Source organism: Pteropus medius, unplaced genomic scaffold (genome assembly GCF_902729225.1).
Source record: "Pteropus medius unplaced genomic scaffold, Ma_sr-lr_union100, whole genome shotgun sequence".
Taxonomy (NCBI): Eukaryota; Metazoa; Chordata; class Mammalia; order Chiroptera; family Pteropodidae; genus Pteropus; species Pteropus medius.
In genome coordinates, this window is record NW_024349796.1 from 16,774,301 (window position 1) to 16,795,850 (window position 21,550).

General features: G+C 50.4%; 1 protein-coding gene across 10 annotated transcripts in view; it reads left to right on the forward strand.

Annotated features, from left to right (window-relative positions):
* The window catches only part of NEK7 (NIMA related kinase 7), a 95,304-nt gene that overhangs the window by 22,175 nt on the left and 51,579 nt on the right, over positions 1 to 21,550 (forward strand). For 7 of the 10 annotated variants that reach the window (XM_039883490.1, XM_039883495.1, XM_039883492.1 and 4 more), the window contains exon 2: positions 11,420 to 11,503. In XM_039883490.1, coding sequence (XP_039739424.1) covers positions 11,420 to 11,503 — 84 coding nt within the window. Of the gene's footprint in view, positions 1 to 3,007; positions 3,178 to 11,419; positions 11,504 to 21,550 lie in introns of all 10 variants that reach the window. The other 3 variants (XM_039883494.1, XM_039883487.1, XM_039883486.1) reach the window with 1 other exon arrangement.

The window sequence follows — 21,550 nt, forward strand, 5'->3', positions numbered from 1 at the left end:
AAATGCTCCTGACTTACAGTAAGTAAACATTCAGAGTTAATGCTGTCCGAAACACGTGCAATACAGTTAATTGACGGGACCGAGGTTCGAATATCTGCTTTTTTTTTTTTACTCTCAATCAGCATTTAAGGTTAGTTAACCACTGATTTTTAAGTTCTCTAAGACAAAGCAGGGTTTGCTGGGCTTCATTTTCTCCCTCCTTTGGCAAATATCTGAGTGCTTACGATGTGCCCGTCGCATTGCGAGCCCTGGGGACACAGCGATAACCAGGCAAACACAGCCTGTACCTCCAGGAAGCATTTTTAACGATCTGATGTCATTGAGAACGCCAGACTGGCTCAGAGATCATGTGATGAAAACATAAAGAAAATGTGTTCCTTTCCTCTAGCCTGTTTTTTTTTTCTACAGGACATCTCACGTGGAATCGAGGAGCGTAGGAACTTGCTTGGACATTGCGTGTATGGGTGGGGTCTGGATTGTTTAACAGCTTGGTGCCTAGTTAACGATGACGCTCTTTAAAATAATTTTACCATGAGATACACACATGCCAGGCTTTAGTTTTAAAAAAATGTGTTAATGCTATTGCTGTTCAGTATTCATTGATTATTCACCGTATTCTAGCTAGGTTGTGACTCTTTATTCACTGGGTGGTCTTCACAAATGGTAAATACATTATAAATAAACGTACGTAACGTTTCTCTTAGGTTTCAGAATTCTTTCTAATACTTTATGGCTTTATGACTAAGTGCCATTTTTTACGGTAGTGCATGAAAAAACTGTAAGTTTCTGAGTTTTATTTCTTCAGTCGATAGGCTCAGCTTAACTTCCTGTCAACCTGCTTGACTGAGAGAGTTTTTCCGTGGCTGTTGTTGGAAAATTCAGAATATCTTTTCTATTTGAAATAGTCGAACTACTTATGTACTCATGTTTTATTTTCTTTCTAGATCATTCAAAAATCTAGAATATTTGTGATTGATGGTTGACTTCAGGATTTTTAAGTGAAATTTGGTTTGTGTTTAAAGCCGCTTTACCAGATTTAAACACAGATACATACAACACAAGAAACATGGCAACTGTAGCGACAGGGTTAATTCTTACCTTCGTTAATGAAATGACAGAACGTTCTGAGCCAAACTAGAACATTACCGGTAGTTCCGGGAAAGTCCGGTGCCAAGACACTTTTGACAGGTGCTAGGAAAATTTGTATTGCAAACAGTCTTGTGGTTAACAGGTAAAGGGGGTCAACTCTGGTGACAGAAGGGAACTGGGCGTGGGGTGGTGAGCGTGGCTCAGCGTACACGGATGTCGCATCAGGATGTTGCGCACCTAAAACTTGTAGACTCCTGTCGACCAGTGTCACCGCAATAAACAACAAAAACCCATGTCTTCGCCACCGTTCCCAGAATGCAGTTGCGCTGATGGAGACCCCGGACGTCCGCCTGCTCTCTGAGGTGCTTCTTCTACTCAGAAGTTACTGTCCACGTTCCACATTTTTTCTTTTCTCAAAAGAGAAGCTTTTTGCTTAGTGAAACTGTATTTGAACTTTGTCCTGACATCAATGGGACTTGTGTCCACCAGTTGAGATAAGCCGGGTTTTCTGGCAAATGTTTTGTATTTAAGACATTTTTCAGTGACTTCTCCATCTTTTGTGGTTCAGAGTTAAGGAAGCTATTTTGTCATTGAGTCATCTTGACGACTCTGAAGTAGGGCGGGAAAGTGTCATCATCTCCATTTAGCAAAAAAAAGAAAGCCGACGCCGAGAGAGGGTGACACGTGGCAGGTCGTGTGTGTACGCGGTGGGATCAGAGCTTGGCCCCAGGTCTGTGGACTCCCGTGTTTTCTTTTGTTAACGCTGAACCACGTGCACTCGAATGAGTAGAAAGTAATGATTTGTAGATAACAAACAATATCTGTAGACCATGGATGTTTCAGTGAAATTATTACTCTCCTGAGACTTCTTTCAAAACCCTAAGTTAACAGTTTGCTCAGGTAATACATCAGAGTTAAAATTTAGCTCGGTTCATATGTGGCTTGTCGCATATTTTAAATATAAATCTGAGTTAAGAGTTTACGGTTTTTAGTGCCACATAGGAAGAAAGCGAAAAAATGTCATTTGAAAATTTTGTTATTTTTTGGTTAATTAGGATGTAATAACTCCCCGATCATATAAACCAACATCTTATAATTTAATTATGTTTAAAGCACAATTTAGAGGTAAAGTAGGTATTTGCATCTTTCAAGGTAAGAAGTAAGGATGCAGCCTAACTGAGTAGAGCAGTCAGCCAAAGGGAGCTGCCCGTGGGCACTGTCGTGGCCGTCAGGCTGACGATGGTCAGACTTTCCATTATTAATCCTCCTTTGGGATTTTATAACTCCTGGTTGGAAATTCTTTCCAGGGAACAATCTGTATACAGATTTTTCGCCTGGGAACAAATGTCACCTATTCATAGGTCTCTTTAAACATTCAGATTAACATCGAGGGCTTTTAAGATGAAGGCAAATTCTCTGTTTCAAAATATTTCTTCTTTTGGTAACAACAGGTTAAACTTACTTAGTTCATTCCTTGTGGGGCTACATTATTTTTAGTATTGTACTCAGAATAGCTGCTAAGCTCAGATGATAAACTTTAAAAAAGTATAAAATATAAACTCAGTGCAACAGCATTTTATCAATTTTAAGAAGTTGTCAGATTGAAAAAAGAATTTGTAGTATAACTGATTTCAAAGTTAAACTTACCTAAGTTTCGGTGATTAAAAAGGAGAGAGGACTATTATGTTGTATTTACTTAATTATTTGATTTGTATGCTATATAAACAGCTACGCTAATTTAAGAATATAACACTGTATGTGTCAGGATTCTCCAGAGAAGCAGAGCCAACGGGGTACACATCTAAACACACACATGTGCCTCTCTCGATAGACGAGGTTACCTTAAGCTGTGAACTAGTTATATATCTAGCTACACAGGCGCGTGCGCGCACATACTAAAGAGGTTTATTTTAAGCAGCTGGATCACATGATCGTGGAGGCCGAGCAGGCCCAGGACCCGCCGTGTGCCAGCTGCAGACCCGGGGGCTGGTGCTGTCATCCGCCTCGTGTCCCCAGGCCGGGGGACCAGCGGGAGCAGTGGACCAGTTCTTAGGCCGGGGCTTCCTGCTGAAGCGGTCACGCAGAGGGGTGAGTCCCTCCTCCTCACCTTTCTGTTCTGTCCAGGCCCTCCGTGGATGGGACATGCCTGCCCGCTCTGGGGCCACCCGCCCATCCAGGGCTGGTCTCACCCGCAAGCACCCTCAGAGACTCACCAGAAATAACACCTAACCAGATAATCCGGACGCCCCACGACCTAGCCCCGTCAACACAAAATGAACCATTCCAAACGCCATGAATAATTCTTTCCTGTGCTCTTAGTCATATTATTTCCAAAAGTGCTTGTGTTCTACTTGAGACAAATGAAACAGATGAAAATATTGCCTTAGCATTAAGTTTCCTTTTCCGGAAGATGCGTGAAAAACATCCAGAAACCCACTCTCCACCACCTCCCCAACGCCATCGGAGCCACCACCGAAATCCCCTGCGCAAACCTGTCACTTAGTCCGTTTGAGGGGAGTCATCTGGGAACACGTGGCCAGTTTTCAGTCAGTTACAACAAATGTAACAGACTCTTAGAGACCCAGTGAAGTGTCAACATGCCTGGTGGCCAAATGTAGCCACTTCTTGTTTTCGTAGATAAGGTTTTCTTGGAATAATGTTGTCTGTGGCTGCTTTGCCGTAGCAGAGTCGAGTGGGCGCGACAGAGATTGTATGGCCGGGGAAGCTTAAAGTCTCTACTACCTGGCCTTTCACAGAAAATGTTTGCTCACCCCAGCTTTGTGGAATTAGTGATTTCAGGGTTTTTTTATACACTCTGTGATTATTATTCTAAGGAATTGGCTACAGCTAAAAAAATATGCATCTTTTCTCTGCCCTCTCTTGTTCTTACTTGGTTTTTAAAATTGCCGTCCTTCTCCGTTCTGGAACCTCACCGTGTCCATAGTCCATTGGGAGGATAAAGGTGACAAGGAGAGACACTCGGCGTTCCTGCAGCAGAGGCGTGTGAGTGTCCAGGCTGGGAGGGGCCTTCCCACCCCGCGACCACAACCGAGGGGCACTCGAAGGTGACATTCAAGCTTTATTTCAAAGTGCAGCACATCCTGAGATTGGTTTGAGGCAAACTCTGGTGCAGAGCCACCAGACGGGGAGCCCTTTGTTCAGCAAAGGCTTTTCATAAACTCTGCGGCCACCAGAAGGACAGCGGAGTTTGGCCTGAGCGTTTCATGTGTGAAGACAGCTCGCTGCAGTCATTCATGTCCGGGTGTCCGGCCCGCTGACGGCGTCGGCTGCGCCCGGAGAGTCAGAGGCGCTGGAGCCACGTCTGCTTCCAAACCAGAAATAACTGGGCCGGGCCTGGCAGCGCCGCGTGCCACATTCGTTCCGCGGCTTAGGCTTTGCGTGTTCCCGGCATCAATCACCCTGTTAGTGTTTCAGAGCTGCCGTGGGCGTCGGCACTCCGAAGAGGCCGTGGCCCGGCCTCTGTGCCCGGGGAGCGCCCTGGCCCCGCCGTGGTGTTAGCGGGCCCCTGCCAGTCACCGCGCCGCCCGCCGATCCACGTGGAAACTCGTTACTTCGCAAGGTGTTGTTTGGGGTCGGGAGCAGGTGGCCGTCGCGCCTCGGTAACGCTGCGCGCTCGGCCTTCCCGGGACCGCCGCTGCACCTGCGCGAAGCCCCCTCGTCTGCAAGGACCCCGGTCAGGGCGGGGGCTCCGGGGAAAAAGGCTACAATCGACACGTTTGCATTATGAGTCGTGTATAATGAAGAGGAGACTTGGAATGAGTTTTGCACACCTGGACCTGCGTCTGGCTCGGCTCGGGCCCCAGGCGCGGGCTTGGTGGCCGCACTCCGGGAGACGGTTCAGAGGCCCGCGCTGGACAGACGCCTGAGAACTCTGTGCGTCAGCAAGTGTCCACAACCGAGGGGCACTCGAAGGTGGCATTCAACCAGCAAATGTCAGCAGGAACTGTTATAAAAACATTAGTTTAACTAAAAACATTAGGGGAAACGAGAATCTGTCTGTGCAACACGGCTGCCCTCCGTGTTATGTCACAGTGGGTCCAGGGGAAGGAGAGAGGGAGGGGATCAAGTTTGGAGGACGGGAAGGGCCGTGTGTTACTGTCTAGTTTACAAGTGCGGAATGGGATTTTGGATTTGCTCAAACAAAAACTACTTTGCATAATATTTTTAAAGATACCCACATTTTGGCATTTTTGAGTCCTAATCACCTGACCTACTGCGTTTGCAGTTTAAACTGTGTTAAAAAGTGTAACTTTAGCCTCAGACTTAAGTCTCAGCACTGAGTAGTAAGACAGAATCAAAGTCTTTTGATAGAAAGTCTGTGTTGAGTGAATTCATTGAGAGGTGAGCGACAGTGAGTGAGGTCACAACACCGATTTCAGTGAGTCTGTAGATACGGGAAACGCTTACTGGCTGGTGTGTGCTTATTATAGATTTTGGGTCCGTGGTCCCCTGATCAAGGATTGTGTCATGTGCCACAAGCCTTTATACCTGAGACTCTTAACAAATCAGGTACATTAGGGGGCAGGTAAAACCGAACCAGCACGTGTCAGCAGGAACCGTTAGAAAAACATTAGTGGTGATTATCTCAACCTTTATTTGATTACTTTTCAGTGATGCTTCAGTGTCACATGACCTTAATTTAAAATGACATTTCAGTGGACATCTGCCTTCTAACGGAGAATCCTTCCTTCTCGATATGTAACATAAAGGGAACTGGTCAGCGTTTTAGAGAACACGTCTGATATATAGCAACAGCTCTCAAAAGATTTAGTTCAAAGAAAAAGATGTTTGCCAAGTGCTATGAACTTTTTCTCACTTCATTGTCTTGAAAAAAAGTTCACATAAATTATCCCGTATCCGAAAAGCTTTTGTTTACCCGTTTGAAGAGTCCTCTGAGGGTCGTCTGTGCTCCGCTTTTGTCGCGGCCCCGTTCCCGTCTGTCCCCGTCGTGGCCTTGATATGGCACCTGTGTCCTTTGAGCGTACGTCGAGGCTGTTTTAGACATCTTCTCATTCGCGGAATAGCCGGGAGGAGGGAATGCCTGCTTTCCTCCAGCACGGAAAGGCTCGCGACATGTCTCGCTTTACCATAATTTTTATTAGACATCCTCTCTTATTTCCTTCCCCCTCGCTTGATGACTTGACGAAAATACAAATCCAGTAGATAAATGTGACCCCAGCCTTTTCGGATAGTGCCCTTAGCGTAGTAAACAAGAGCAACAAGAACAGGGAGAAGCCGAGGCCTCGGGGGAGGGGCGCGTGGGGACAGGACGGACCGAGGTGCTTCCATCTGCTTCTTTCTTATACCAACTGATGACCTCTATTTTACGCATCCTGAACTTATTAAACCCTGATATTCCCCAGGAATCCCATTCCCAGATATTTACTCAGTTGAAATGAAAACTTGAACCTGTGTGTAAACATGTACGGCGGCCTTGTCTGTAGTTGCCCAAACTGGAACGTTATGCAGCTGTCCCTCAGCCCGAGGATGGAGCACCGACCGCGCATGCGCAGCACGGCGTGCGCTCCCTCATTTAGCTCATTTAGGTTCACCTGTGTTTCCGCAGGTTTGGGGTCAGGATTTGCAGTGTGGGTGGGAATGTCACACAAGTGTTTTCTTCTAAGTGCATCATATCTAGAGGCACGTGATGTCCCTTACGTTCGATCTTCTGGCTAAGGCGATAACTGCTCGGTTCTCTACTGTAAAATTCCTCTTTTCCTCTCTGTAATTAATGAGTAATTTTTATGTGTGTGGAGAGACACTCTGAGACACTGTGAATAACTTGTGTCGCTAGTTTAGCATCCGCTGGTGATTCTTGCCTGCATCGCTTATTTCCCTGAAGAGTGGCAAGTAGAGATTGTTTAATCCTATCATGCTTTCTTTTATTAGGTGACAATTTCTTGTAAAGAACATAGCTTCCCCCTTTTTCACCTTTTATTAATTTACATCTTTATGGACTCATGGCTTCTTAGTTTATTCAGCGGTTATAATGTTACTCTCAAGTTGTTCCAAACGTGGCCAGTGGGAAGCCACTCCAGCTGGCTCGGTGTCCTTTTGACACGTCCACAGTTCTGCATGCACTGCCGCATTTCCTGGCACGAGATGTTTCGGGCTTCTCTTATACTTCCCCAGCCCTCGCCCTGTCATCAGCCATTTCTCCCCAGAGCCCTGACCCCTGTGAGTGGAAAATGGCGTTTAGAAACCGACATGGTGCTAGATGGATTGGGTGGTTTCCACTCTGAACTCTAGAATCATTCATCATTCCTTCAAAGACCTCCTAGTTGTCTTAGAAGCTCTTAAACTCTTACTCATGCTGACCCAGAAATGTGTGAATGGATTATCGGAACTGGGTCTTTCTACTTAATTTCTTTTGTCCTGTTTGATATTGAAACCTTGCTCGATTATGGGAAATACTGGATGACTCAGCCAGTTCAATGGAGACGAGGGTGAGGTCAGAAGTATTCCTGCTGAATGGTGAGTTCGGGGCCAAGAACAATATTTAGTTCTGGATTTGAGAATTTAAACTCTGCCAAGTATCGGTCAGCCTAAAATTTCCATGGTACCCTTTCAGTTCTTAGGTGTCACATATACATAGTGTTAAGCCAACAACTGACTTCTTTACGGATGAGAGTAGCATTGCTATTTTAATACGTCTGATATTCTTTACTGTTATGCATAAGTCGTCGCTATTTTGGCCAATGAAACATATCGTACAAATATGTTCTCATAGAATATTTAAATGTTCCATGTCACTATTGGTCTTATGAATAACCTTGCCGATTGAAGGGCAGTTTCCTTTCAAGTGAAGGAAACTATTAAATAAGTGCAAAGTAGTGTACTTCAACTCTTTAATAAAAAGTCAGGAGAAGAAAAACTTCTAAAACCACTTATCCACAATCTCTTTTCAGTTTGGTATGTACATAAGTTTCATATCTGAGGTTTCATGTTGTGTCAAGAACCGGTTATAGAGAAACTGGATAGCATGATGGGGTGATAGAAATGTGTGTCTGGAAACAGAAAGAGAGAGTATTTTTAAATGAGTAGAATCTCTACGTACCCTTTGCTGGTCAAATAGGGTTTACGCTAAGATTTAACATAAGTTAGAAGTTGAATTTGAAAGATTGGCCTTTGTGTCTTTATTGTTAAGTGATTTTTGTTGTATAATGAAGGAAATATTTTTCTTTTGCTAAGCATTGTTGAATAGCAACTATCATTTTAAAATGTTTTTGCCTGATGGCTAGTTATATTTATGTGATTTTTTCTGACAAAAAATCAGGATCACAAATAAAATGTAGCAAATGATTTTCTTAAAAATGTATATTTAAGCCTCATCTTTTACTTCATTATGTAAGTTTTAATACTATATATTATAATTGACAAAGAATCAGGTTAGTGTTTTGAAATGTATGTTGGTTTATTTTAAGTCAGTTTCTGCAAAATGCTAAAATTTTAAAGGTGAAATTCACCGAAGATATCTATAGCGTAGAATAAGCTCCTTATTTTGATTAAGATATTATCTAAGGCGAATTCGTTGACCGTGGTTGTTTGATTCAAATAATATTTAGGAAAAAGTATACATCCGGCATGATTAATTTGCTTATAATGATCTTAATGTTAGCTTTAGAAATTTTATAAATTTATTAAAATATGGCAACTAGGAAAGGCAAAGGTGTGTAAAAGCATGATGCTGTAATGCTGGCTCAGTGCTCAGAATAAGAGGACTAAATTATTATTTATAATATATACAGTCACAGAGGACTATATTATTATTTATAACATATACAGTATATTGTGTTTTATTTAATACATTTTTTTCCCAGGGTCATACGAATACTGAAAATTTAGCCCACTGACACAGTTCCTTTCAACCAAATAGTTTCTTTTCATTGAGTTAGCTTTTACATCTGAAATTCCAATTCCTAAGTTTATAGTTTTATTTTCTGCAAAATATGTGGCTCTAAGAACAGGGAAGATCGTTTTTAGCGTGTACTGAATTTGTGACTTTGTGAAAGTATTTGTGATATTTGAACAATTTTGGGGGACTGTAATGTGTTTAAGAGAAGTTTCAAACACATCAAAAAGCTTTCACTAATCAACAACTAATCGGTATGAGAATTACATGATAAGGTTTGAACTCATCCCTTCCCCCAAAATTCCACTTTGGGGCAAATTTTAGCCACGATAAACTTTCCGTCCGTGGCCTTTCTGCTGATAATTCACGGTTAGTTTTCCTGTGAGAACTGACCTGTCTCTTGCCCTTCCTAACACCCATCCTGTTTCGATTTCTCCTCTGTCGCCTAGTTTGGCTGGTGCTACCACCACGTTCTGTGTCTCTAAAGCCGAAGGTGATGTTCCTGGCATCTTTAACGGTCCTTTTCTGTCGCCGACCATATCTAAGCAGTTACAAGTCCTAAGCTTAACCAGAAACAACTCTACGATCTGCCCTCGGTCCTCGTTTCCATTCGCTTCTCATGCCTTCAGCAGATGTTTACTGTGGGCCATTATGTGCCAGGCGCTTCCGGGAATACAGCCTTCCTGTCACTTGCATTGTAGTAGTGGAGATAGACAAGGAACAATTAAAAGACAACTACGAACTGTTATTGTGGCCTCCCAGGAATGGAAGCGTGACCTTGTGAATGTTGTGTAAGGGGGCGGGGACGAGCACCGCCTGGGGGCGTGGTTGGGGCTGGTCGTGAGCCAGGGTCTTGAGCCAGAGTCCAGAGTCAGAGCCAGGATCCGGGTTCTGGGGATGGCGGGGGGACAGCAGTGCAGGGCCTGATGCCAGCCAGGGCTTAGCAGGCTCCCGGAAGTGAAGGGGCCTGGCGTCAGCGGCCGGGCAGAGCTCACCTGGCAGAGCTCACCTGGCAGAGGCGGCGGGCGTCATTTCCAGCGTCATTTCCAGGGGCCTGCGGCATTTGGCAGAGAGGCGGGATTTTAGTCCGGGAGCCCTGAGGCGGTCATGAGTTGATTGACGTTTTTCAAATAGAACAGAACGGTGGAAAAAGAGAGACCAGTCTGTGGGCTGTTATAGTAAGGCCTCAGTGGAGACACAGTGACACCTGCTGTAGGTCGTATGAGTGGTGATGGAGGACCGTGGATGAACTTGAGATGTGTTGGGACATAGAAAAATGGCACTTACCAAGGTATGGGATAGGGAGCAAGGAGTTGAGGATAAAGGGTGAACCGGGGTTTCTGACTAGATCAAAACGTTGGGTGGGGTCCTTGAGACCCCTTAATGTGGCCTGCAAGATGGAGACAATTTTAGAATAATACTAAACATTCCTTATGAAACCACGGGCGCCTCAGCTTGAATCACTGCAGTGACACCAAACGGTACGTCTTTCTAGTCTTCGCAGCTGCGGCAGAGGAAATAAGCGAGTTTCATTTGAAAATGCCCCGGATGAAGCAGTAAAAAAGTATTCCTGCCAAATCAGACCTCTGAGGACGTCTTCTAGTGCACGCTAATTCTATCGCAAAATAGCCCCTTTAATGGAGTGCAGTATTTTCGTATGTATTGGGAGAAGCAGTAGAGGCATCACAGTTATGTTTTTGTGCAGGGGGCGCCCCCAAATAGCCGAGGCGGTAGCAAGGGATGACGCTTCAGGGAAGACAGTTATATTATGTCGCATTCCTGATGTAATCTTGCTGCCACACTGTTTCGTCAATAGCTAAAAAATAATAATAATAAAACGACCACAGGAGGAAACAAAAAGACTAGACACGGTGGGTGTGGTGTGGGAAAAGGGCTCTGGCGTCCTGTGCGGGGCCTGGTGCGTAGCTGGTCTTCAGCCTGTGTCAAGAATTCATGGCACGAATGTTTTCTAATCACAGGCCAAGTATGTGTAAAATAATAAATACCTTCACGTGAAGACTGGCCTTTTAAGTTTAAACGTAAGTCATAGCGGGCATTGTGGTTGGACACACAGAACAGGTGAGCTCTGTCTTTTGGTGACAGAGACGCTGTGCGTGCTAGGGATGGTTCTGGAAGCCGCCTGCCAGGCGATCTCACCGTGGGAGGGGAGGGGAGGGAAGGGGAGGGGAGGCCTCTTTAATGGACAGGCGTCCTGGAGAAGAGGGAATTTTATCTCGAGGAATGGGGCTTGTTGCCGTGGAGAGTGGAGACCTTCGTGGTGGTCAGCATCAGGTTAGGTGACCAGAGTTGGGGTCTGGCAGTGGCGGGTGTGAGGACAGGCCTGTCCTAGTGGGCCCTCTGGAAGCGTTAGGTAAATCCAGCGCAAGCGGCCTGTGCAGAGCAGCGTGAATTGGTCATGATCATGTTACTTAACGTGTCAACTTCCCTTTTCTGCAGAGTTCTAACGTCCCTGTCCCTCAGACGATGGATGAACAGTCACAAGGGATGCAAGGGCCACCTGTTCCTCAGTTCCAGCCACAGGTAAGGTGTCCTCTGCCCTCGTGCTACCAGAGTCTGTGTATCTATGTGAAACATGCACTCACAGTCCTCAAGGAAATAAAGTAGCCGGCAGGCTGATTACAGACGTCCACGGCTTGGTCACAGCAGTGTATATTTCAGATAGTATTTCAGAAGACACAGTTGACATGTACACACGTGAAAAAACGAGAGGCAGCTCAGCTCTTAACTTAGCCCGGGCCGTTGCCGGCGCGGAGTCGTCTGTGTTGCGTGCATCTGGGCTCGGTCCTGGCTCCCGGGGAAGGGCTCGCGTGGCGGGGTGACACGCGAAGGCGGGCAGCAGGCACAGAGTCGCAGCAGCAGCGCGCGCGGAGGAGGTGCCAGCGGACAGGGAGGCCGATGGCTGAGGGGCTGAGGGGCTGAGGGTCGGGTTTGGACGGCTGCAGGGTTTTTGATGCTCCTCGACTGACGCCGATCCCCTGTGCCGCCCTCTGAACCCCGCTCCTGCCCGGGAAGACGAGGGTCCCCCGAAGCTGCCGGGTGTGTCATTTCATCCGTTTTACCGCTAACCTGGAGTTGGGGCCTCGTGAGCCCTCACCGTCCTCCTCCCTCGGCCCGTCCGCCTAATGGCCGTGGGCTGGGACGGTCACTCAGGCTTCAGGACAAAACCAACGGCGAGGCCGGGCCGGCGGCGCGCGCCCGAGTCCCTGCACCGGCTGTCACGCCGCCTTCGTCCCCGCGGCCGGCCCCGCCCCGCGCTGTGCCGTGTTCCCCTCGGTCGGCGGTGGCTCGTGTTTCTGTGACGTGGAAGCGTGTCTGCGTCCTGAGACGTGCGCGCGCCCTGCGGGCCCAGCGCCCCGCATCCGAGCGGGCGCGATCCGGCGGGGTCGGCGCGTGGCGACGCGTGTCAGGTGGGCCGCGCTGCGTTTCCTTGTCCTCCCGCGGCCCGTGTCTCCCACGGGGTCCCCCCCCGCCCCCCGGCCTCCGTCACAGCCCCGCGCGGGCCGCCGGTGCGGCGTCTCCAGACGCGGTCGCCCGCGGGGCCGTCTTCCCAGCGCGTCCGTGGACTTCGCCCCGACCCGGCGTCTGTGCGGCGCGGTTCAGAAAGTACCAGCGCCCCGTCTCTCCTGTCCCGGCGCCCCTCCGTCCCCCTGTCCAGTGCCGGGACCCCGCCCGCCCTCAGGGACCGTCACAGCGCCACCGCCACCACGCGCTTTTCCCGGCTTTCTGAACGGGACGTTTTGCCTTCGACGCCTGATGGTGTATTCTCCGGCCGTCCCTCTGGCATTGTCGTTTCCTGTGGACACTGCCCTTGCCTCTCCCACTGGTCCGCTGAGGACGAGGCCGTGTGCGAGTGTGGCTCCCCACGGCCAGGGGTCCCCCAGGAGCGTGGCTGGGGCCGCCCCACCCCACCGGGCACCGGGTCACCCTCTGTGTCTCGCTGCGATGCTCCGGGTTCAGGAAGGGGCCCTGCCTTACGGCGGGGCCAGCGTTTGCATTTCGCGGTGGTTCTTTGTGTTTTTAATCTACTCTCCATCTTTTGAGTTGTGGGCAGAATTGTCAAGATCGTGGCAAGCGGCACATCGGTTGTAAACATCCTGGGCGCCAGCTTCGCACTTTCACGCCGTTTCTGGCAAAGACAGTGAAAGAAGCATCTCTAAAATTCCGTAGATCGCGTTGTGATTTTGAAACTCACAGTTTCGAAGGAAAATAAAAAATAAGCACTTTTATTTTTGCCACCTGCTGGCTCCCCAACCAGGAAAGGCCGGTGGCAACAGTGGGCAGAAACGAGAGTCGCTTCTGTCCTCTGAGCACGCGGCGGCCGCGCAGCACACGCTTCGAGATCCGGACGTGGTTCTGCGTTTCTCTTCACGCTGCTCCTTCCGTTGCCGCCTCCTGCTGCTGCTCCTGTGTGGGTGGACCTCGGTCCCTGCTGGAAGGAGCCAAATGTCACCCGCTTCCGGCCGCCGGTGGCAAGTGGGGTAGGGAGGAGGCTTCCCCCTCCGCGTCCAGGCGGCAAAACAGAGGTCACCTGACAGAGCTTGCAGGTACCGCTGCTCGGGAAGCCTTGGGAAATGTCCTGCTCTCAGCGCATCGCCGGGGGCCGGCGACCTTCCTTTTGCTTGGTTCCACTCCGCTGGCCCGGGTGACGGGACTGATGGCCACGTGTGCTTGGCCGAGGGACTTCTTTCACTTTACTGAAGCCGACGTCAGTGCGGACAGACACAGAACCAAGGAAGTGAGCTCCGTGGGTGTCCCGGGCCACTCCCCTGTCGCGATGCCGAGTGACGTGTCCGCGTAGCGCCCGTGTCCTTGTCCCGAGGTGAACACTCTGACCCCGGAACCCGCACCGGCCTCGTTTCTAGCGTGGTGCGAGCTCCCCTTCCAGTTTCAGAATGGGAGATTTAGGCGTCTTCCTTACTAGTCCCTTTGCATGACTGTCACTCCCGTGACCTCAGGGACGCTTTTTCTTGTCGCGTTCCTTCTTCCTTCCCCTTCCCCGTGATTTTGTTTATTCCCCATCTTTGCTTCCACTGACGCCTGCCAGGACCGGGAGGGCATCCGATCGGATTTCGTCCTGTACGTCTCGTTGCCTCAAGGCTCTTGTTTCTGGAACGGACCGTGTAAAGGATGGTGACGGACACAGCGAAATGCTTTTTACCACGGGACTGGTGTTAAGCCGCGAGGGTCGTGGGAGGGGTCCGCTGGACGGCTGCGGCGCGTCCACTTTCCATCGTGAAGTGAAATGTGAAGCAGCCAGTCAGAGCGCGCGTCCAGCACGTTCTGGGAATGGCTGGGGGAGGCCTGACTCCGACTTGTCGCAGTCACCACTTGTGAATGCGAAGATGTCTGCTGTGACCCTCGTCCCCCTGTGCGAGGGTGGCCTCCCAGGTCCACAGGCAGAGGAGGGCGTGTTGCTTGTCTCCCAGCTGGGACATGGGGGCTGGTGTCGCAGGCTTCGGGCCCGGGCCACGCGGTGACTGCCGTCCCTTTGGGCTCCGTGGCAGCCCACCCTGCGACCCGCTGCGGGGCAGCGCGGGGTGGGGACGTGGCGTTCCCCGGAGTGGGCTCGGGTGGCTGTACCCGAGTGCTGTACCTCGTGGGATGGGCGAGGTGGTAGACGTGACAGCCCAGCCTTTTCTCCCGTGAGCTGATGTCACGGAACTGCGTCCTTTATGGACCGAGAGCCGCCACACGCTGCTTCTCCCGATGGACTGGTTCTGCCCAGGTGTCTGCGGTGTCGAGGGGAGCTTCAGTTTCAGGGAGTCTTTCTGGCAGTTTAGGTGCAGTGTCCTCGACTGACTAACGTTGACAAAGGAGCCGGAGAACGAGCAGCAGCTCCTTTGGGGAGAGGACTCTCGCCGTGGTTCAGGGTCATGGCCATGGTTCAGGGTCATGGCCATGGTTCAGGGTCACGGCTACGGCCTCAGGCGAGCCCCATGGCCCTGCAGACGGGGCGGGGGGCGCACCGGGATCCACTGAGCCCACGTTCACTTTCCGAAGCCTGGCCAGGGAAGGCAGCTGGTGATGATGACGCCCGGAGTGGACGGGCAGTGGGCAGGTGGAGCGGGACGGGCCAGGGGCTGTCGCGGTGTTGCGAGGTGTTGCGAGCGCGAGGTCCCACGGCCGAGACGTTCGTGCGTCCCCCTGTGCGTGGAGGGCGGTCCTCAAACACCCATGAGCCTCACTTTTCATGTCGATAAATGAGAAGAGTGATAGTTTGTACCCGACAGTTGACGTGAAGTCCCAGGAGGGTAGTCGGCACATAGCTAGCGCTCCTTAGATGCCGATGGTGATGACGACGGTGACAGTGGCCCGCCCGCGACTGGCCCACAGGTTGCTATGCCCAGCGCCTGCTCCTGTGTCACCCTCTGCCCCGTAGTCCATGCTGCCACCTCGCTGCCAGCCGACGACTTCTTCGTTAGCCTGTGTGTCCCAGTCAGCGGCGTCACGTCCGTCGGGTGCTCAGGCCAAGCCGACGCCTTCCCCCCGCGTCCCTGTCTGCCCCGCGCGCCACACGTCCAGGCCACCCGCGGTCCTCGCACGCTGCATCGGTGTCCCGTCGACAGGCCGCTGCCACCCCTCTCCTCGCCCTGCTCCCGTCCGCGTCCGCGCGCGTCGCGAGTCCACGTGAGGAGTGCGTGTTGGGGCGGAACCTGCCCCGGCATCGCGGTCACAGCGCTGTGTGGGCGGCCTCGCTTCCCTCTCGGACCTCGCCTCCCTCCGCTGGCCCCCGGGTCCCCACACCCCCGCTAGTGTCCTTCTTGCCGTCCCTTAGATGTCTGTCCCTAGGTGTCTTCTCTAGCGGTTCTTTCTGCTCTTCCCACCTTAATCTCAGTGTGAACGTCACTTCCTCTGCACGGTCACTTCTGGTCACCCTCAGCTATCCAGTCCTAAGGAGCCATCCGCTCATTTTTCTGCTCTGTGCGTCACTGTGCAGATATTAGATACAATCACCTACTTGTTCGTTGTCTTCTTATTGTTTTCTGTTTATTAGGTGTTTGTTCGTTTCGCTCCCTGCCCCGTTAACATTTGTGGAATAAATGATAAATTTTAGACAACCTCTTCCCTCTGTTTCTCCCCGTCTTTATCTCTGTGTGTCTCAGTAAGAGGCGCTTTCTGGCCAGATATAATTTTACCGGGTATAGCTGGTGGCGCTCATGGGGAAGTCGAGGAGCTGGGAGTGTCTCTCATTAATTAACCGTTCTGCTCATGACCAGCTGGGGAGACGATCAGTATTACTGGTTACGTAGTTCAGATGTAGTAATTATTATGCTGGGAGGTGTAACTAATGATGATGAAATGATACAGATACCAGGGTCTTAGGAATGTGTAACTAGATAATTGGTTATATTGAGTCGTTCATTTTTCTTATCCTGTAGTGAATTTCCTCTCTTTGAAAAAAGGACAGTTTTAATGATCAATGGCATATTGTTCAAACTGGTGTAAATCTCTGACACTTAGTATCTTTAGGAATAGGTTACTTTTGAAATACTTCAATGGATTTTAGGGAGCAAGTGTTTAGATGGGAAGAAGCGTGAATAATTAGACTTTGCTAGCACGTGCGGTGTTTGTTTATGTGTTGTTTCCATTTTTTTCACTTCCAGTGAGGTCTGTGGAAGACAGTATAGGACGGAGTTGTGTTAGATATTCTCAGAAGGATATTCTAGTTTGTGTGGTTTGGAGCTGAGTAATTTCTTTTTCAAGATCATGGGATGAGCTTTATTGCTCAATACAATTGAAAAGCATTTCGAAGTTTCGTTACTTTTAGATTTTAGAGAAGTTCAACAATATTAATATAAACTATAAAGTAACTTCTTAATTTGCGCAACTGGTAACGTGAAAGCCACAAGTAAGAGATGCGTTTGCAGTGACAATGAAAACCTTATTAATGATGCTAAATATTATAATTAATACTGGCTTGTATGTTAGAGCATCGATAACAATACCCTTAGGAGTTGCCAGGACATAATTTTCTCCCTGGGGAGTCTGTTGAGCCCACGCTGTGACTCTTTTAATTTCCCCAGAGAGAATCATCATCATGATGTTACCCCGAATTATCTTGTTGCTTATTAAATGTCCTCGGCTTCAAATTTAAAGCACATTAATTAATTTAGTCCTAGAAAATTATTAATCGTTTGAAGAGTCTGCACCTGTGAGGACAGCCATGGCATAGCAGAAGGAAGTTTATTTAAAAAGGAAAAATTTGTACAAAGGAAGCAGTAAACACAGATTGACACGTAGAAGTTAATCTCAATTAGTTAACAAGATCTGGTGTGACCAGGGTGCGTTCAGCTCAGCACAAGATGCGTTAATAAGAACCCAGGACACTTAAGGTGTGTGAAGCTTCGTTCACGCTAGGAGTTGATGTCTCAGCTGTCATCTGGGATTCTGAGTATTTATTTTATGTTTCTGAGATTTCAGAATGATTTTATAATATAACCTGTTAGTATATAGATTCAGGTATCTTGAGATTCCACTTAATAATTCACCACAAAAATGGAATATAAATGCTTCCAAAATCAGTTTTAATTATACCCTTTAAGTCGGGAGTTGTGGGTGTGTCATAGTTATTGAAAAATAAAGCAATATTAAAAACAACGTATAGGCTTATGACACTTGCATGGGGTATGTCGTCTTCTTGTCGTGTGCTGAACTAGCCAGACCCTTCCCAGTCTTCTCCTGTCAAGCAGAGCAAGCGGTGTCAGGCTCCTCGGCTTTGTGGCTTTGGCCCTGGTATTCTGTCCAGTTTGCCTGAAGGCCCGTTCCAACTGGATGAGCCCCTTGCCACTCGTCATGGTTTTATGTTCAATCCTGACTTCCCCACCCCAGCAGTTATTAAAAGGACTTTGGGCAGAATGACTGTAGTTAGATGTACTGTATTGTCACCGAAGTAGCCTCACACCCGAGGGGCTGGGCTGCCTCTATCCCCGATCAGGAGGCCGGTCTATGGGATAGAGGGCCTCCCGGTGGGAGGCCGAGCCCGGGGTTGGGCCACACTGAGAACACCTGGCACGTGTGCCCTTGGCACGGGGGAGGTCGAGGAACAGATGGAGGCGAACTCCAGGAGCAGCCCAGAGAGCCAGGCCGGAGCAGCAGGTCGAGGTAGAGACCAGAGAGTCCTCACCGTAGCAGCCGGAGGACGTGAAGGAGGCTGGACGAACGTGGCCCTGTTACGAGGACGCGCTGGTGCCAAGATGTCGCTGCCGGCCCTCGGGACGGGAAGGTGGGAAATGGACCGGTGTCACGCCCTTGCCGCGGGCCCGGCTCTGTCCTGGGCGCTTCCTGTGCACGACCTCACTCAGACTCAGGCCCGGTGGCTGTCCCTTGTTTTCCAGAAGCGGGACGCAGGTTCGGCAACCTGCTCGCTCGGAACGGCCCCGAGCAGCAGAGCTGGGCTCGGGGTCCCGGGACTGGCGCCCCTCCTGCTGGGCGGTGCCGGGCTCCTTGGGTTCTCCCGGGAGCCGGGCCCGGGTCAGGCCTCGGGCCAAGCCTGCTTTCAGGCACAGCGTTTGGTCTCCCGCGTCACCCTGACGGGGCGGGGGTTGTTGCCAGAGTCCCCTCTCGTCTTGGGGGCTGTCGGGATGCTGCTCGGGGCCCAGCGGGTGGTCACCTTCTCCTGGGTCTGAGTCGTCCCCACCACACTCTGCTCCTCCACCGATTCCGCCCCGAGCCCACCGGGGCCGCGGGAGTGCAGCCTGTCGGCAAAGCCTCTTCCGCTGACAGTCGTTTACTTAGTAAATATTTGTCCCTAAGTCAGCCCGTGCTTCGTGCCAGGCAGCCTTCGTGGCGGGAAGGCGAACTTGGTTTCTGCCTGTGAGGGACTCTGGAGACAGAGGCGTGTGTGGCAGTAGACGGATGAAGCCAGCGAGACTGGGCCCGGGCTCAGCGCCTGAGTGTGGTGGTGTCGAGTTGAGCGACTGCTGTCCCCTGCTCTGGACGTGCAGGGGCGGGAGCCAGCGGATCCGCCTGAGCGAGCCGGAGCCAGTCCCTTGGTCCCCTGGTCCCTCGGCGGGGCGGTGGCAGCTCAGCGGAGGGGCGCTGTGCCAGGTATGAAGAGCGAAGCTGTCGCAAGTCCTGGGGACAAGCCAGTGCCTTGCGTGGTGCACCTGGGGGACAAAAGGTGTGGCCGAGGGCGGGGTGCAGTCCACGGCCCGGTGCAGAAGTGACGCAGAGCACCGTCACAGGCACGATGTCCCTGTCCTGCTTTATCGTGATGAAACAGCAGGATTCACCCTTTGAAGAGTTCGGGGTCCTTAAGGTGACTCATCAAATCCGAAAGCCACGTGTACAGCTCAGAAGAACACCTGGTTGATAAGGGGCCGCGGTGACCGAGACTCAGTTTATCCCCCGAGTGAGAACAGGGCAGACGCAGACAGTGGTTTTATCTGGTTTATGTTCCCTACTGATGGGAGTCCCGTGAGCTGGCTGGGTTATTTTATTCCCAGTATAAGTCAAATGCTAAACTAAAAATATAGGGCGAATTGGACATCATTCAAAAAAGAGAATATGGGTCTTTCTTAAAACAGTTCTTTACTGAACGGGCTCCCACGTGCAGACACCGTCTTTTGGTTTAAAACACCTAACGCCGCTCCCTACACGGGGCATGGCTCGCCGCGGTGGCGGGTGGCGGGTGGCGGGCGCCGTCCTTCCCGTGTGACGGTCTCGCGGAGGGCGGTGGCTCCACAGAGGCCGGCGTTCATACAAAGCGCAGTGTGGCAGAGGGACCCAAGGGTAGCTGGAGATGTGCGGCTATGCTCCTTCTCACGTCAGCTCTCCACGTCTGCGCTGGGTGACAGGACATGGGAGCAGATGAGACAAGCTGTCACTCACCCTCGCTGCCCTTTGAAGAAAGGCCAGCGGGGGGAAGGTGCCGCAAATGGGCTGTGAAGTTTACATACACTGCCCACTGTTCAACAGATTACGCCTAATGAAGTGTCTAATGTCGGGCCATATCAGCCTAATCTTTGGTGGCAGTTCGTCCCTCCACTGCCAAAAAACACCGCCCTCTGGCCCTCTCCCCCACTCCGGCCAACAAGCACAGGGAGGTGCCCAGTCTTAATAAACCTAGACGGTGTGTGATCTGACATGCAAATGTAGGTCATTGCATATGTAAATGTGTGATTACAGACCCGCATGCCAAAACACATTAGTGAGACTTTGCTCTCAGCATGCGGTTGTCACACTGCCTCAGCAGTTCACGCTGACGTTTGTCAGTTATTGTGCAGACAGAAGATGGAATTCCCAGTCACATTTACAGTGGACGTGTGTGGCGGTTCCTGGCGATGACGCTGTGTCTCACCGTTGAGGGAGTGAGGAAGGCTGGACCGTGCCGGCACGCGACAGGCAGCCACTCTATTCCTCAGAGGCTGCAGAGCATCCTGGCGTGCCATTTTTTTCAAAAAAAAAAAAAAAAGGTTTCTTAGGAAACATGGCAATGAAAAAAAAAATCTTCTTTCAATGAAACTTTAAGAAACTAAAAAAGTTGCTAATAGCCATCGAATGCATCTGAGAAGCGGCGCTTTGTAAGTCTGCTTTGTAAGACAGGTGCCGTTTTGTCACAGCGACAATCATTCATCTCAGCGATGCCGAAAAGAACTCATATAAACGAACGGCATTTCCACTTGCTGACTTTCTTTTGCAATGGCACTGACGTGTTTTCATTTTCACCTGTAACGTGCGCTACAGTCTGGTTTTTTCATAAAGACTGGGAAACCTCTGTGGAGCCAGCAGGGCCAGCGCGCCGGCGCCTCGGGCCCTGCCACTGACCGTGCGGGAGAGCAGAGGCTCTGCTTGGCGTGGACCTGGGTCCGCTGTGACCCCATCTACGGATGGCACCGTCGTGAGAGCCCAATTGGACTGTGCGTAAAGTCCGACCATGGGACCTGTTAAGTTGGAAGCACCAGGACGGAACCTCCCATCACCGTCGAGGTCGTGTCTATTATCACAGTCGCTTATGGTCTTAGATTCATTGAACGAATTCGTGAAGCTTCTTATATTCTGGTTCATGTGCACGTCTTAAAGGAAGCGTGGCCTTTTTTCTCGACGGTGTTTTGGACTTCGGAAGAGAGAGCGATGCAGGGTAGCAGAAGTTCTGGTTTCTCTTTTTCTCCTTTCGAGAAACACTGTATTTGAATCCCAGTCGGTCCGTAGCAGAGTTTCGCAGTGTTTGCTAGTGCGAGAGGAGTGTTGAGAGTGACAAGAAGTCCGTATCGGGGTTAATGGAGAGTGCTCCCCACGTGTCCACGAGTCGGGGGGCCTTGGCCTCAGTGCGGGTTTATCTGAAGGAGCGAGCGCTCCAGCCGAAGTCAGCGTGAGTGTGGACCGGTGGTCCTTGACCGCATGAACAGGTATTTAATGTTCGGTCTCGCTCGAGGGGGCCCCGGTCAGGCTCCCCAAGGGGATCATGTTTGCTCCTGCTTGGCGCAGAGGGGAGGGAAGTTCTGGAAGGCTCTGAGCAGAGTGGGAAGGGCCGGAAAGAGCGGGTTCGACGGGAACCCGGGGGTCTTGAAAAGGCCCATGCACGTTCGGCTGAAAAACAAACATCTTCCAGGCACGTGACAGCTCTTT